The 17,863-nt window shown below is 45.6% G+C and overlaps 1 protein-coding gene across 1 annotated transcript in view; it reads right to left on the reverse strand.

Annotated features, from left to right (window-relative positions):
- Window positions 1-17,863, reverse strand: part of MAP3K2 (mitogen-activated protein kinase kinase kinase 2) — a 104,721-nt gene that overhangs the window by 22,268 nt on the left and 64,590 nt on the right. The window contains exons 6-8 of the mRNA XM_089662396.1: window positions 15,838-15,951; window positions 12,106-12,205; window positions 8,819-8,943 (exon numbers count right to left, since the gene is read on the reverse strand). Of these exons, the coding sequence (XP_089518522.1) occupies window positions 8,819-8,943; window positions 12,106-12,205; window positions 15,838-15,951 (339 nt within the window). The remainder of the gene's footprint in view (window positions 1-8,818; window positions 8,944-12,105; window positions 12,206-15,837; window positions 15,952-17,863) is intronic.

The raw sequence follows: 17,863 nt of genomic DNA on the forward strand, positions 1-17,863 counted from the left end.
TTCAGCACCTTCCACTGTCTCGGTCCCTGCTCCCAAAATGCTCTGTGCAGCTGCAGCAATCGTCATCTATCTGAAATGCTGGAAAAATCTGTCCAGTCTACTCCGCGGTAGGACTTCCAACACTAAAACCAATGCAACCTACAAATGGCATAGTGACATGAGAGGACAGATCACTGCCTCACAAAAGCTCAGGATTATATTGTCCAGATATACTCTGCTCTACTGGGGCATGCTGACCCTCTCCTACCTCTACAGAAATACTCACCTCTTCCAGGGTATGCTGACCCTCTCCTACCTCTACAGAAATACTCAGCTCTTCCAGGGTACGCTGACCCTCTCCTACCTCTACAGAAATACTCACCTCTTCCAGGGTATGCTGACCCTCTCCTACCTCTACAGAAATACTCAGCTCTTCCAGGGTACGCTGACCCTCTCCTACCTCTACAGAAATACTCCGCTCTACTGGGGCATGCTGACCCTCTCCTACCTCTACAGAAATACTCAGCTCTTCCGGGGCATGCTGACCCTCTCCTACCTCTACAGAAATACTCAGCTCTTCCACGGTACGCTGACCCTCTCCTACCTCTACAGAAATACTCAGCTCTTCCAGGGCATGCTGACCCTCTCCTACCTCTACAGAAATACTCAGCTCTTCCAGGGCATGCTGACCCTCTCCTACCTCTACAGAAATACTCAGCTCTACCGGGGTACGCTGACCCTCTCCTACCTCTACAGAAATACTCAGCTCTACTGGGGCATGCTGACCCTCTCCTACCTCTACAGAAATACTCGGCTCTTCCGGGGTACGCTGACCCTCTCCTACCTCTACAGAAATACTCAGCTCTTCCGGGGTACGCTGACCCTCTCTTACCTCTACAGAAATACTCAGCTCTTCCGGGGTACGCTGACCCTCTCCTACCTCTACAGAAATACTCAGCTCTTCCAGGGTACGCTGACCCTCTCCTACCTCTACAGAAATACTCAGCTCTACTGGGGCATGCTGACCCTCTCCTACCTCTACAGAAATACTCAGCTCTTCCAGGGTACGCTGACCCTCTCCTACCTCTACAGAAATACTCGGCTCTACTGGGGCATGCTGACCCTCTCCTACCTCTACAGAAATACTCAGCTCTTCCAGGGTACGCTGACCCTCTCCTACCTCTACAGAAATACTCAGCTCTTCCGGGGCATGCTGACCCTCTCCTACCTCTACAGAAATACTCAGCTCTTCCGGGGCATGCTGACCCTCTCCTACCTCTACAGAAATACTCAGCTCTTCCGGGGCATGCTGACCCTCTCCTACCTCTACAGAAATACTCAGCTCTTCCGGGGCATGCTGACCCTCTCCTACCTCTACAGAAATACTCACCTCTTCCGGGGCATGCTGACCCTCTCCTACCTCTACAGAAATACTCAGCTCTTCCAGGGTATGCTGACCCTCTCCTACCGCTACAGAAATACTCACCTCTTCCGGGGTATGCTGACCCTCTCCTACCGCTACAGAAATACTCAGCTCTTCCGGGGTATGCTGACCCTCTCCTACCTCTCCAGAAATACTCTGCTCTTCCGGGCATGCTGACCAATAACCCACTATACAGCAATACTCTGCTCTATGGAGGCACGCCGACCAATACCCTAGTCTCCAGAAATACTCTGCTCTTCTGGGGCATGCTGACCATCTCTACTTCTACAGAAATACTCAGCTCTACTGAGGTATGCTGACCCTCTCCTACCTCTACAAAAATATTCTGCTCTTCTAGGGTAGGATGACCCTCTCCTACCTCTACAGAAATACTCGGCTCTACTGGGGCATGCTGACCCTCTCCTACCTCTACAGAAATACTCAGCTCTTCCGGGGTATGCTGACCCTCTCCTACCTCTCCAGAAATACTCTGCTCTTCCGGGCATGCTGACCAATAACCCACTATACAGCAATACTCTGCTCTATGGAGGCACGCCGACCAATACCCTAGTCTCCAGAAATACTCTGCTCTTCTGGGGCATGCTGACCATCTCTACTTCTACAGAAATACTCAGCTCTACTGAGGTATGCTGACCCTCTCCTACCTCTACAGAAATACTCAGCTCTTCCGGGGTATGCTGACCCTCTCCTACCTCTACAGAAATGCTCAGCTCTTCCAGGGCATGCTGACCCTCTCCTACCTCTACAGAAATACTCGGCTCTACTGGGGCATGCTGACCCTCTCCTACCTCTACAGAAATGCTCAGCTCTTCCAGGGCATGCTGACCCTCTCCTACCTCTACAGAAATACTCGGCTCTACTGGGGCATGCTGACCCTCTCCTACCTCTACAGAAATACTCGGCTCTTCTAGGGTATGCGGACCGTCTCCTACCTCTACAGAAATACTCAGCTCTTCTAGGGTATGCTGATCAAAACCCCACTTTCCAGCAATACTCTGCTCTACGGAGGCACACCAACCAATACCCTACTCTCCAGAAATAGTCTGCTCTTCTGGGGCATGCAGACCCCTACATTACTCTACAGAAATACTCTGCCGAGGCATGACAACCAATACTCTATTCTCCAGAAATACTCTGCTCTACTGGAGGCATGCCAACCCCTACATTACTCTACAGAAATACTCTGCACTACTGAGGCATGCTGACCCCCATCCTACTCTTTATAAATATTCGGCTCAACTGGGCCATTCTGACTCCTATCCTACTCTCCAGCAACACTCTGCTCTTCTGGGGCATGGTGACCCCTCCTCTACTGAACATGGAATACACCGTCACCTGTCCTGTCTGCTTCATTGCAGGTCTCTTTAACTAGCACAGTCACATATTGGTGGGGCTGGGGGTCATTGACCAAGCACTAAATGATCTAAAACCAAGTAAAAAAAAATGTATATATTACAGCTTAACAATCCTTAGAAGTACTATTTCATTATTAATATACAGGATTTATATAGCGCCAACAGTTTGCACAGCACTTTACAATGTGAAGGCAAAGAGTACAGTTACAATACAATTGAATACAGGAGGAATCAAAGGGCCCTGCTTGTTAGAGCTTGCAATCTAAAAGGGTAGGGTCAAGTGATACAAAAGGTAATAACTGATGGCGATGAGCTGATGGAGAAAATACAAGTACAGTAAGGTGGAGGCAGAATAGGCTTCTCTGAAGAGAAAAATTTTCAGGGACTGCCTAAAAGTGGACAGCGTAGGAGATAATCTGACAGATTGGGGTAGGGAATTCCATAGAAGGGAAGGGCACAGGAGAAGTTCTGCAGGTGAGCAAGGGAGGAGTTGACAAGGGAGCAGGAGGTCATGGGAGGAACAAAGAATGCGATTTGGTTGGTATTTAGAGACCAGGTTAGTGATGTAGCTGGGGGCCAAGTTGTGGATGGCTTTGTAAGTTCTTGTTAGTATTTTGAATTTAATTCTTTGGGCGAGTGGCAGCTAATGAAGGGATTGGCAGAGAGGGGTAGCAGACATTGAACAGATGGTAAGGTGGATGAGTCTGTCAGCAACATTCATGAAGGACTGGAGGGGGGGAAAGCCAATGTAAAGGTAAGTGAATGAGGAGGGAGTTGCCGTAGTCGAGGCGAGAGATAACCTAGAAGTGAACTAGGAGCTTTGTGGTGTCATTGGTTAAGAAAGGGCGTATTTTGGAGATTTTGTGGAGGTCGAGTCGGCAAGCTTTGGAAAGTGATTGGATGTGGGGCCGAAAGGAGAATTCAGAGTCCAGGATGGCACCTAGCACCCTGGCATGCAGGGATGGGTTGTTGGTTGTGCCATTGATCTTGACAGAACAGTCAGGGGAACAGGCATGTGGGGCTTGTTTTTGGATAGATTGAATTTGAGGAAGTGGTGTAACATCCAGGCTGATATGTCGGTCAGTAAATTAAGTCCTGTACACATGATGAGATCATCGGACGAACAATCGTCCGTTTTCTTTCGCCTGCTGGTCTCACATCGAAATTGAAAGAATTTCGAAAATGTCGTCATGTATCTGTATTGTATTTTCGGATGACTACTGTACTGAATAAACTAAAATCGTCCGAGAAAATTTTTCGCACTTATCCCTTCGGATATCGTCGCACGAATTGTCATGAAAGGCTCTTGAAAGCTGTATAGTAACGATCTGATTATCGCACGATCGGTCCTCATATGAAAATTTTCACACGCTGTCGTGTGTACGGGGCCATTGGTGTTATGTGAGGAGACTGTTGTGAGCTAAGAGGTAGAGAGATAGATTTGGGTTTCGTCAGCATAGAAATGATATTGAAAGCCATGGGAGGCTATCAGCTGATCTTGGGAAGAGATGTAGAACTAGGAAAGGTCCAAGAACAGAACCTTGGGGGACCCCAACAGAGAAAGGAAGAGGAGAGGAGGAAGTAGAATTGTAAGTGACACAGGAGGTGCAGTGGGATAGGTAGGATGAGAACCAGTGAAGAGCACAGTCACAGATACCAAAGGAGTAAAGTGTTTTGAGAAGGAGGGGGTGGTCAACGTATCAAGGCAGTTGAGAGGTCCAGAAGGAGTACAGAATAGTATCCATTGGTTTTTGCGGTTAATAAAGAGCAGTTTCTGTGGAGTGTTGAGGGCAAAATCTAGACTGAAGGGGATGAAGGATATTCTTAATGGAGGGGAATGCTCATTTGGTTATTGACCAGGCGTTCAAGGAGTTTGGAGGAAAGAGGGAGCAAGGAGATGATTGTTAAGACTGGTGAGATCCAAGGAAGGCTTTTTAAGTATGGGGTGACTAGTGCATGTTTTAGAGTGTTGGGAAAGGTGCCAGAAGAGAGGGACAGAGTGAAGCTACGAGGGAGGGAGGGGCTGAAGCTACGAGGCAGGGAGGGGCTGAAGCTACGAGGCAGGGAGGGGCTGAAGCTACGAGGCAGGGAGGGGCTGAAGCTACGAGGCAGGGAGGGGCTGAAGCTACGAGGCAGGGAGGGGCTGAAGCTACGAGGCAGGGAGGGGCTGAAGAAACAAGGGAGGGAGGGGCTTAAGAAACAAGGGAGGGAGGGGCTTAAGAAACAAGGGAGGGGCTTAAGAAACAAGGGAGGGGCTTAAGAAACAAGGGAGGGGCTGAAGAAACAAGGGAGGGGCTGAAGAAACAAGGGAGGGGTTGAAGAAACAAGGGAGGGGTTGAAGAAACAAGGGAGGGGTTGAAGAAACAAGGGAGGGGTTGAAGAAACAAGGGAGGGGTTGAAGAAACGAGGGAGGGATTGAAGATATGAGGGCGAGAGTGTAGGATAGAGCCAGAGGGTGACTACAGTATTTGAGAGGGAACAGGGTCCAGGGGACAGGTGGTTAGGTGGGCATTAGAAAGAAGTTTAGGAACTTCGTCTGTAGTTGAATGAAGGTAGTGCTGAGTGTACCTGTGGACATGGGGTTTTAAGTGGGGGAGTTATTTGTAGAGTGGAAATTTAATTATGAATTGCAACAATTTTATTTTAGAAGTGATTGGTGATCTTTTTATTTCTGATTGTAATATTATATTTTAACCACATTTAAAAAAAAAAAAAAGAAAAGCTAAAAGACCCTCGCCTCCCCACCCCCTATCTACCCTACTTTTGCAAAAGGAGCACAAAGGTGCATGGACAGAATATAGTAATTTGTTTTTTATTCTAAGGCTTTTTCCCCCCTCTATTTTTGTTGATCCTGCCAGCAATACGTTTCCTGTCCTAGGGTGACGATACTCTCTCACTGAATTGTGCCTGTGAAGGAGCAACCTTGGCACCCTGGGACAGAACACCATTTCTACTCTTCTCCATAACATAGGGGAGGTGTTCTGTAGGGCACATATAACTGAGAACTATGTAACTGATGACAGAGAGCACAAGAAGCTGTAAGCTCACAAGATTTTTGACAAGATAAAAAAGTATTTTAACTTCTCAAACAGATTTAAAAGTGATACTAAAGGTTCAGGTGAAAAGAAAAAAATAAAACAAACATGTCATACTTACCTGCTCTGTGTAATGATTTTGCACAGAGCAGCCCCGATCCGCCTCTTGGATACCCTGCCGGCGCTCCTGGTTCCTCCTTCCTGTCGGGTGCCCCCATAGTAAGTAGCTTGCTATGGGGGCACCTGAGCAGGCACTACTTTGCATGTCCAATCACACACAGAGCCGTGGCTCGGCCCATCCCCCCACTCTCCTTATTGGCTCAATGAGTGTGATTGACAGAAGCGGAAGCCAATGGCTCTGGCTGCTGTCTCAGCCAATGAGGAGGCAGAAACCCGGGACAGCCGAGGTTTTCATGCACATTACTGGATCGTGATGTGGCTCAAGTAAGCAATAGGGGGCTGCACACAGAAGGTTTGTTGCTTTCATGCATAGAATGCAAGAAGGTAAGAACCACTTTAACATAAGAACTTCAGTGGTTTGTTTAAAGTGTTACTAAACCCACAACAGTACAATCAGTCTGTATATGCAGTAAAGCATGCTTGTTATACTCACTGCGCAAGAGGTTAATCCTTCGCATTGAGTAAAAAGGCTGTCTGATCCTGACTTCTCTGATCGGGGAGGATTCTTCCATTGTCCCCTCTTATCTCCTGATAAGACATATCGTGTGGAGTCACTCTGCACATGCTCAGTTTGGTCTGTATTGCTAGAGAGGGTTTTTTTTTCTTGGGAGAGTGCATGTGATCAGCACAGGGCAAATCAACACTTTCCAGACAGAGGTCAAGGGTTCTGCATCCTCCTAGAGCAGAATGAAAAAGCTTCCATCTACAAGCTGTAACATGCGCTCTGCTGGACACTGTTTGAAGACACAAGACTGCTCTGTTGATGAGCAAAGGTGTTTAGCAGTTTACCTGTAAAACCATTCCTGCTTTGGGGGGTCGTCTCATTGTTGCCCATCTAGTGCACCTGTTAATTTCATTAACACCAAAGCAGCTGAAACTGATTAACAACCCCCTCTGCTACTTACCTGACCAGATCAATATCCCCAGGAGTTTCATTGACTTAATACTGTACTCTGATTGAAAAATGTTCATTTAATTTTATTGTATTTTAGTGTATTTACTAATGCAAGGTTAAAAATAATCAATGTTGATTGAGAGAGAGAGTTTCCACTATAATGCATAAGGGACACCTCTGCCTGTTCACCCCTTTTGAATTTTTTACCACTTTAACTGATTCTAGTAGGTTTGTGCATGTGCATGCATGTGAGATAAGGTCCTTAGATTGTAAAGTCTTTGAGGGCAGAGATGGATATAAATGTACCGTATGTAAGGTCTTTGAGGGCAGAGATGGATATAAATGTACCGTATGTAAGGTCTTTGAGGGCAGAGATGGATATAAATGTACCGTATGTAAGGTCTTTGAGGGCAGAGATGGATATAAATGTACCGTATGTAAAGTGCTGTGCAAATTGTTGGCACTATATAAATACCTGTAATAAATCAGTTAAGGGACTTAAAACTTATGATGTAGGCTAAAAACACTGAACAAAAGAATCTGGTAAAGCTTAGTAATGATGATGAGATACTTAGAAAATGTATATTGTATAGGGCGCGCTTGTTGGAGCCCAACCTCTGTAGCTGTAGGATAAAGGTGCCAGATGGATATCAGGGATGGATGGATGGGAGCAGTAACACTGAGGCAGCTCTTCTTATAGTGGAAGCAAGGCTTTAATGCAGTAACAAGAAAAAGAGGAAGGCGCCTCTAAGTGGAGTATTGACAAGGTCTGAAGAAGGAGCCTATTGAGCATACTCCGAAATGCATTACCGTCCCCTTCACCTCCTACATCCGACTCTGCTCTCCTAGCTTCATTTTGATGCACAGGCACATCCTGGACTCTACTTTCTGATCCTATAGACCAGTGGTTCTCAACCTGTGGGTCGCGCCCCTTTGAGGGTCGAACGACCCTTTCACAGGGGTTGCCTAAGACTATCAGGGAAAACACATATTTCCGATGTGTAAAGAGCAGCTACTGTGCAGAAAGCAGCTGCTGTGTTGAAAGCAGCAGTAATGGAGGTAAAACAACACTTCATGAATTATAATTACTGGGTAAATAATTTTATGGTTGGGGGTCACCACAACATGAGGAACTGTATTAAAGGGTCGCAGCATTAGGAAGGTTGAGAACCACTGCTTTATGCAGGCCATAGACGGGGAGAAAACAGGCCGATTTTTCTTTAAAAAAAATCTGTCGTTCAAGCGGCCGACGTTACCAGCAACGGTAAAAAAAAAAATATCGGCCGATTTTCATCCCGTCTACAGCCGGCAAAAAGTGTCCCTGCAGAGAGCTCCGCTATTTCTTTGAAATTTATAGCGGATGCAACAATGTATCTATTTGTATCCATTTAGGATACAGATGTTTTTATTTGGAAATATATAGATACATTGTTGCAACCGCTGTAAATGTCAAGGAACTGTCAAAGAAATAGCGGAGCTCTCTGCAGAAACACTTTTTGCCGGACTGGAATTCCTCTTCTTCTTCATCCTCATCCTCTTCTTCATCCTCTTTTTGTCTTCCTCTTGCAGGTCACTGCTCATGCACAGATTTTTTTTATCGGTAATCGGCCGATATTTTTCCAACTTTACCGATAAAAAAAATCTGCCAAAATACCGAAAAACGGCCGAAAAATTAGCCCACTAACGATCCAAAAATCAGCAGATTTTATTTTCGGCCGAAAAAAATCGGCCGATTTTCGACCCATCTATGGCCTGCAATAGACAGATTTTCCTGCTGGACGGCTGGATGTCCCACCTGCATCTAATTAGCACAGGATGAGTCTTTTTAACGATTTATCTTGTAAGTGCAATTTATCCATTGTTTACTAAATCAATTGTCAATACTGCACTTAGAGGCGTCTTCCTCTCTTTTTCATGATGAGACACTTACCTGGTCCATGCTTTCTGGAATAAACTCCCCTTCACTGTTAATGCTGGTAAAGGAACCATTTCGAACACCATGGTGCAGTTCATCTGGAATGTATCCTGGTGGAGGGGAACTCCTATCCCTGGTACCTATAAAAAGCATAAATCAGAAGGAGGAATTCTAAACAAAAACCTCCCTTTACTGCAGTGATGCCTTAAACATATTTAGTTGTGTTAGCAAAAAAAAAAAAACTGCTAATATAGCATAAAAATATCTACATCAGTGGTTGTCAACCAAGGCATGGGTGGCCTTAAGGCCTGAGAGCAACCTTATATCATGTTTGAGGACATGAGATAGTCCGGTATTTTACACAGCTATTATGGAGGAATTTTTGGAGATTGCGTATTGGGAAAATCCTAAAGGCTTTTGTTTATTCGATTTAAGGTAAGAGTATTTACTCTAGCCACATAGATGTGCTCACGGGGTGTTTTCACTTTTTCACGTGTTTCACAGTTTTTTCACATATTGACAGTTACAGTTCATTTACAATTCAAAATCCTAACGCTGACGTACAAAGCTGTCCACCATACTGCCCCGAACTACATCACTGACCTAATACCCAAGTACCGCCCAACACGCACACTCCGCTCCTCACAAGACCTCCTTCTCTCTAGTTCCCTGGTCTCCTCCTCCCATGCCCGCCTCCAGGACTTCTCCAGGGTGTCACCCATCCTCTGGAACTCCCTGCCCCAACCCATCAGATTATCACCTACTCTCCTCTCCTTTAGGCGCACCCTGAAAACCCATCTCTTCAGGGAAGCCTACCCCACCCCCTGCTAACTTGCCGACCTCCTCCACTCTTCCTACCACTCCATCCCCCACAGCTATCTCCTCCTGTACCACCATCCCCTCCCTCCTAAATTGAAAGCTCCAAGGAGCAGGGCCCTCAATCCCCTCATGTTTTGCATTGTATTGGTATTGTTCTGTCACATGTTCTGTCCCCCTTTGTAATGTACAGCGCTGAGCGAACTATTGGCGCTTTATAAATACTGTATAATAATAATAATAATATATGTTTTGATTATTTGAATATTGAGGATAATACACTATCTAGTTTTTTTTTATATATATATATTTTTTTTTTTGGAGGTATACAGCGGAAGTCGACCACACACTTGGATTATTTTATCGAAGGAATGAATAATTGAGAAGATTCACTGACACTAAGGGCTTGTTCACACTTGACTGTTTTTCCAACTCTTGCCAAACGCCCCTATAGCGTTTGACAAGTGTTGGTCCAGCGTTTGCGGAGCGTTAACGCTCCGCATGCGCGGTTTCGCGGTGATTGCTACTGTGTATGCCAAGCGTTAAAAATGCCCCACAAACACCTATAATGAAGTTTCAATGGTGTTAACGCCCCGCAACCGCACCACAAACGCTGGCCGGGCGTTTGCGGAGCGACACCATAGACATGAATAGGAGGCTTTAACTCCTCCTGACTGGACCAAAGGTATCCATTTTGCCGCGACGCGAACGCTCCTGTTTGAACAGCATCATGTGCTGCAATGTGCAGAATTTTCCCAGGCATTTGGGAAACGGTAAAAGCGCTTCCCAAATGCCTGTCTGCCGCTTGCTAACAAGGCTAGTGTAAAACGTAGCCTTAGAGGGTTTATCATTTATTTTGGACTTTCAAGGGTGAAAGTGTCACTTTTTAAGTGTCAATTTCAGGGTTATTGGGTTTTTTTTTGTTATTTTATTTGGAGCAACGGTTTGTGATTTTGTATAGCCTTAAGGCCTGGTTCACACCTATGCAGTATGCTTTGGATCCATTTCCTCTTTTCTTTTTTTTTTTGTTATGCAGGTTAAAAACGCAAAATGAATTAGGAAAAAAAAAACCACGCATCAACATGCATTTCTGCTGCGTATCTATTCTAAGTCTATTGAACCAAAAATGCACGCGTTAAAAAAAGTTCTTTACCCTTTCTAAAAACACAGCGGCTGAAAAAACGCATAGATGTGAATGTGTCCCATAGAAAACTGTAGTGCGTTTCTGCAAAAAAACAAAAAAGCACTAAATAACACAAGTGTCAACCAGGCCTAACTGGCACCTAATGGCGCCAAAGGCCTGCATATTATCTGGTGTATGACAGAATTCTCAGAGACTTCAGGAATACTTGAGATGATGATTGGCAGACATGCGCTACAGGCAATAGAAAGACTGTAAACATGCTACACAAGACTGCTAGATCACTGTCATTTTAGCCTCTTTAAAAACGAATGTTTCCACCGAATGCAGTACTAGGGTCATCTGTTCGAATCCCAACCACGGCACCACCTGCCTGGAGTTTGCATGTTCTCCCTGTGCCTGCGTGGGTTTCCTCCGGGTACTCCGGTTTCCTCCCACACTCCAAAGACATGCTGGGAGGTGAATTTGATCCTGTCTAAATTGTCCCTAGTATGTGTATGTATGAATGTGAGTTAGGGACCTTAGATTGTACGCCCCTTGAGGGTTGGGGACTGATGTGAATGTACAATATATATGTAAAGCGCTGCGTACATTGATGGCGCTATATAAGTACCTGAAATAAATAAATAAGGCAAAAATAAAAGAAGGTGGCACAAATAGAGGTACATTCCCAATGTGCTTCTTCTATTCTTAGTTATTGTGAAGTTATCTTGCCATTTCCCTGATTACTTGATTTTTGATGCTGGGCTGGCAGCTGCTATTGAAACAGCTAACCCTCCCCAAGCATTTTCAGAACCTGAAATCAGGGAAAGAGGAGCACAAAGCATAGTCGGGTACATACAGCTCCTACCCTCCACCCCCTACTTTGGCAAGGGAACGGGAGTGAAAAAGGTGGGAACGTCCCTCCCAGTCTTGACATTAGGCCTCAGGGAAATCTGTTGAATTTATTTTAAATAAACTTCAGAGACTGAACTATTAATGTTAGAGCTGACATCTGGGCCATTGGTTATAGGTTGACGGTTCATCTATTTTAATACTGAGCTGGGATTTATCATGTCTGCACAGGAAGGCTTTTTTTTTATGACAAATTTAGCTTAAAATATTTGGAGGGAAATCTAAATCTCCAGCTTCTTTATGGGTGACTCAGACTGGTGAGAGGTTTGCGGTGTTGGCGGGGTGCCACAAGTAACGCTGGGATGCCGCCAGTTTCTGTACACGGCCTGTTGCTTACACCAAGGTGATATCGGAGATTAAACTGCTTTCCTGATAGCTGCCGGAGGCAATTATTATGACAGAGGTGGGTGATGGAGGCCCTATTGATACTTCATTAAAACATAGCACCTACCAAGAATCGCAGTCCTGTCTTTCCTCTCCGTTCCTCCAAATACTGTGTTATCTAGGTCTTCCAGGCAGGGCATGTGCTCCATGTCACATGGGCTGGGGGCCTATGAAATATAAAACATGAACATTAGTTGAAAATCTTACGATGTTTCAGCCATCTATACTGAAGTACAACATATGCTAAGTATTCAGGAATTTAACAACAGCAGACAGAAATGCTAAAGGGGCTACTATACAGAGCAAGTGGAAACACACCCAGTTACTGTGGATGCTGAACAACAACTGAAGAAGCCTTTTCTTCCTGCCATTCTGTTCTCCCAATGGAGTGCCACTGTAGTAGTTACCCACCAGCCCTGATGTCACCAGCTGTTAAAAGGGCCAAGAATAAGCGAATGACACTCCATTACATTCCAATGTAAACGGTTCATTCAGTGTGGACAAACAGACGTGAAGCTCCTCCTGGGACCTCATCCTGATACTTTTCACTCATAAACTGGACTTAATAGACCCAGTTTTTGGGTGAAATGCATCATGGGAGGGGGTGGTGGTAGTGGTGTGCCCAGTCCCAGATGGGGGCCTAATTCTGTTTGTCTGGATTAATAAAGCTATCCATGGTGAATTTTAAAAGGATTGCCACCAGTGCTTTGTTGGAGCACAAGACAAGCCTTGCTTAGTAATGCAACCCAGGCCACAGGGCAGGTGACCTAGAGTTAAAGGCTTGGGAGCAGTGCATACCTGTTTGTTTGATATCACCAGTTGTGGCAGAACATTTGTCCGATTGGAAGAGTACCCCTGCACAAAACCACTGACAGCCAACACTGGAACAACCCAATCAAGTGAATGGGGCAGCACAGTGGCTAAGTGGTTAGCACTTCCTCCTGGCAGTACTAGGGTCGTTGGTTCAAATCCCAAACCATGGCACCACCTGCCTGGAGTTTGCATGTTCTCTCTGTGCCCGCGTGGGTTTCCTCCGGGTACTCCAGTTTCCTCCCACACTCCAAAGACATGCTGGCAGGTGAATTGGCTCCTGTCTAAATTGGCCCTAGTATGTGTATGTATGAATGAGAGCTAGGGAGCTTAGATTTTACACCCCCTGAGGGTCAGGGGCTGATGTGAATGTACAATATATATGTAAAACGCTGAGTAAATTGATGGCTCTACATAAGTACCTGAAATAAATAACACATCACAAGACCAGGGGCAGACTGACAACTCATGGGGCCCCCGGGCAATAGGGGATCATGGGGCCCCTGTGTCCTCACCCACACTCAAACCACATCCAAAAAAAGCCTATAAAAAAGGTACTAGGGGCATCTCATGGGGCCCCCTACTGACCCTGGGCCCTCGGGCAGTGCCCCAGTGCCCGAATGGTCAGTCCGCCCCTGCACAAGACTGCATTGTATACATTAGACAGGCTTCCTTGGCAGCTGGTAACATCAGGGTTGGAAGGGGGAGCAACTACAGCTGCCATGAGAGTATTTATGGTTTTTTTTGAACCAAAGTGTCAGAGGCAGCAGAAAATTGTAAAGATTCATTCATGAATACAGGAGAACAAATTGGCAGGATAAAACTGCTTTAACTACTCCGCATCTACAGCGATGGGGTTTGCTTTAATCTGCTACGAAGAGAGTAAGAAAAAGTATTAAAAAAAAAAAAAAGTAAATTTTTATTTCTGATGGTGGATAGTTTTATCATACGTTTAAAAGCAAACAAAAAAAAAAAAAAAAGAAAGCTAAATATAACTGTCCCTTACTCCCTTCCCCCACCCCAATACCAGGCCTGAACACCCCCTCGCTCTCCTGCTGTGGAAACTGTCCGGTCCCACAGCCCTTATGCACTATATACAACCTTGTGCTTGATGCAACGTAGTGCACTCAATGTAATATTACTCATGTTATTGCTGTGCAGTACGCAAGGTCTTCGGTCCCAAGGGGCAAAATACGATCTGGGCTACACCTTACTATTCTGGATGCTACAATGTGCCTAATTTCAGTCTGTAACAGATCTTTGCACTGCAAAGTATGCCATTGTCTTTCGTACATGTCAGTATTTTTCTAAATAAAGAATGACCTTGCTATCCCTAGAAAATGCTGCAAAAAAAAAAAAAAAAAGGTTTTTGGGGAATGAAAAGTTAAAAACGGCTGGGAAAAATAAATTCTTACTGAGTGAAACTGTTGTAAAAATGCTAGGTGCCAGGCGGTTTCAGTAATCTCTAAGTCTCTGACCTGAAGTAAGCAGCTCAGAAAAGTCAGAGACATACATGCCAGACATAAAACTAGCATTGCTCAGCAATGGCAGCATCCGTGTTTCTCTCATGACAGGCCTGCTTTGATGCTTCAGCCGCGGAGTTTCTAAAGCTGCCCATACACGGATCGAAATTCAGCCAGCTCAGCAGGGATCTGCCAAACTTCAATCACTGTGTTCCTGCTCAACAGAAGTCGATCTTTTGACTGATTTCTATTGAAAGGACATGTTGGAAATTTTTCCTCCATCAGCGGTTGTGGCCAATCAAATGCAGCTACTGATTAGTGTATACAATGTACCAGCGGAGGGGTGATTCCTCCATTCACCTTGTTTCTATGGATGGAGGGATTTGTTTTTTTAAAAATAAAAGAAAAAAACAAAAAAAGTTAAAACTACCAGTGTATGACCAAAACGTAGAATAACACAGAATCAGGTCTATGGAAAAAGTTAAAAAGGATAAGATCACCTTTTAAGAAAAAAAATAATAAAATGCACATATTTTTGCAGGAAAAGAAAGAAAAAAAAGTGCATTTATTATTTTTCCCTGCAGATCAGTGGAGCAATGGTCAGGCTTCTGAAGGCAAGCCCTGCAGCTTTCTGCCTGTACCTCCACATGGGCTGGTCTGTTGATGAGTGGAGCAATGGTCAGGCTTCTGAAGGCAACCCCTGAAGCTTTCTGCCTGTACCTCCATATGGGCTTATCTGTTGATCAGTGGAGCAATGGTCAGGCTTCTGCAGGCAACCCCTGAAGCTGCCTGTACCTCCATATGGGCTTGACTGTTGATGAGTGGAGCAATGGTCAGGCTTCTACAGGCAAGCCCTGCAGCTTTCTGCCTGTACCTCCATATGGGCTTGTCTGTTGAGTGGAGCAATGGTCAGGCTTCTGAAGGCAAGCCCTGCAGCTTTCTGCTTGTACCTCCATATGGGCTGGTCTGTTGATGAGTGGAGCAATGGTCAGGCTTCTGCAGGCAAGCCCTGCAGCTTTCTGCCTGTACCTCCATATGGGCTTGTCTGTTGAGTGGAGCAATGGTCAGGCTTCTGAAGGCAAGCCCTGCAGCTTTCTGCCTGTACCTCCATATGGGCTTGTCTGTTGAAAGATGCAGGGCTTGTAAATGAAGTATGAAAAAGCTCATTAGCGCCCTCACAGTCCAACTACAAGCTGTCAGCCACAGTGGCTGATGGTAGTTGCAGTCTAACCATTAAAAGTAAACTCCGAAAGAATGAAGTGGCCGTGTGGGTGACAGCAGGTGTGGGGAGGCGATCCCCTGCCCACTGTAATACCAAAGGGGGGGGGTGAGGTGGAACTGGCTGCAGGGGCTGGAACATGTTACATGTTACACCCTAAATATGGGTGGACCATGTTCCTAAAGGTGCTTTCTGTAATTGTATAGTGAAAGAATGTTTGTTAATACTATACCGAACTTTCATAAAAACCTTTAAAAAAAAAAAAAAATCATTAGTAATGAGAAAGATCCTGGATCCAAAGTTATACCTGACTGTGTACATGGGAAACCAGCAGAATTTTCAGGCTCTTCATATGAGAGCTTCTGTCCAGCAATTCGACGGCTTTGTCCAAATCATCTTGTGTCTTCAATGGTATTACCAGCTACAGAGACAAAGAACACCCACCGGTTAGTTATGTTCGATCTGCTTTCATCTACAATATTATTATACAGTATTTATAAAGCGCCAATGGTTCGCTCAGCGCTGTACATTACAGAGGGGGACAGAACATGTGACAGAACAATACCAATACAATGCAAAACATGAGGGGATCGAGGGCCCTGCTCCTTGGAGCTTACAATCTAGGAGGGAGGGGATGGTGGCACAGGAGGAGATAGCTGTGGGGGATGGAGTGGTAGGAAGAGTGGAGGAGGTCGGCAAGGTAGCAGGGGGTGGGGTAGGCTTCCCTGAAGAGATGGGTTTTCAGGGTGCGCCTAAAGGAGAGGAGAGTAGGTGATAATCTGATGGGTTGGGGCAGGGAGTTCCAGAGGATGGGTGACACCCTGGAGAAGTCCTGGAGGCGGGCATGGGAGGAGGAGACCAGGGAACTAGAGAGAAGGAGGTCTTGTGAGGAGCGGAGTGTGCGTGTTGGGTGGTACTTGGATATTAGGTCAGTGATGTAGTTCGGGGCAGTATGGTGGACAGCTTTGTACGTCAGTGTTAGGATTTTGAATTTGATCCGTTACGCAATCGGAAGCCAGTGGAGGGATTGGCAGAGTGACTAATCATCATGTATTATGTATGTATGAAATCAGTTTATAGCCATATGCAGTTTGGAATTATTGGATCTACACTAGGCTTTATTCGCACTATACATCAGTTGTTCTGGAACTGCATTTGGGTATTTAGGGCATTAAGAAAGGATTTGCACAGCTTTGCCTCCTGTCCTAACAATGATATATAATCCGATTTTTGAGATATGTGATAGAATGAGATGTGTGAATACCTTTTGCTTAGAGGCTGGGTTCACTCTAATGCGGTACGCTACATCGCATGTGATTCACACAGGAAACGCACCGCAATCCTGTGCAAATCACATGCAATTTGTGTGCGGTGCGATCGGAGCCGTACATTTTGTATGGCTCAAATCACACCGCACCTGCGCCAAAAAGGAGCAGGACCCTTTTTTGGGTCTGCACTAGAATCGGATCGCACAGGTATTCACACCCATGGGATCCGATTCTGCACATCGCACCGTGTTTTGTGGACCGATTTCGAGGTGTTAACATACACACCCACGTTGGTTCGCATGAACAGGGTGCGATTCTGATGCGGTGCGGAATTTGCACAGAAAACGCTGCGAATTCCGCACCGCATCAGTGTGAAACTGGCCTAAAAATGCTTTCCTGTGCTTTCTCTTAGAATAGTAACCACTAACACCAATAACTTTTTAGCTGTCTTCCCACTAACCACCAATGTGAAAGGGCCATTCTCTATTGACCACTAGTGTTCTACATTAACTATGAGGAGGAACTACACAGGCCACCAATGTAGAGCTGGCCATACATGCTTCAGCTTTTTACATTCAGACAGCGGACAAAAAAAAAATTGGATTCCCCCATCCAGACATTCAAGGTGGATGGGGGGATCCTCCCTGCTGCGCTACTGTATTCTGACATCGGGAAGACTGCCCTGCTGTCAGAATACACAGCTCAGCTCTGCAGCTGCTGATCAAGTGATTTTATCCCACAGGGCAGTTAAACACAAGTCGGTCGATATATTGGTGTGTGGTCCCCCAGCTGCCATTCAGAGTGATATCATCCCGCCCCTTCCGGTCTTCTGCCTATAAAATACCAGAGAACCTGACAGCCAATCAGGTCTGAAGAAGAAGAAGCAAGTGCTATGAAAGGCATCACCTGACCCTGTTCCTGCCCCGCCATTGGTCTCCTGCCGAGGTCCCAACTTCCTTGCGGTCCACGCTGGTTTTGGCGCCATTTTCAAAAACTCTCTGCATTGCTGAAAACTGACGGCTGCATCTCTGCTCATCCTGCATAACCAGGATCCATCTTCACATC

The sequence above is a fragment of the Staurois parvus genome, unplaced genomic scaffold (assembly GCF_062004578.1).
Source record: "Staurois parvus isolate SC_StPar_1 unplaced genomic scaffold, SC_StPar_1.0 ptg001466l, whole genome shotgun sequence".
Lineage (NCBI taxonomy): Eukaryota > Metazoa > Chordata > Amphibia > Anura > Ranidae > Staurois > Staurois parvus.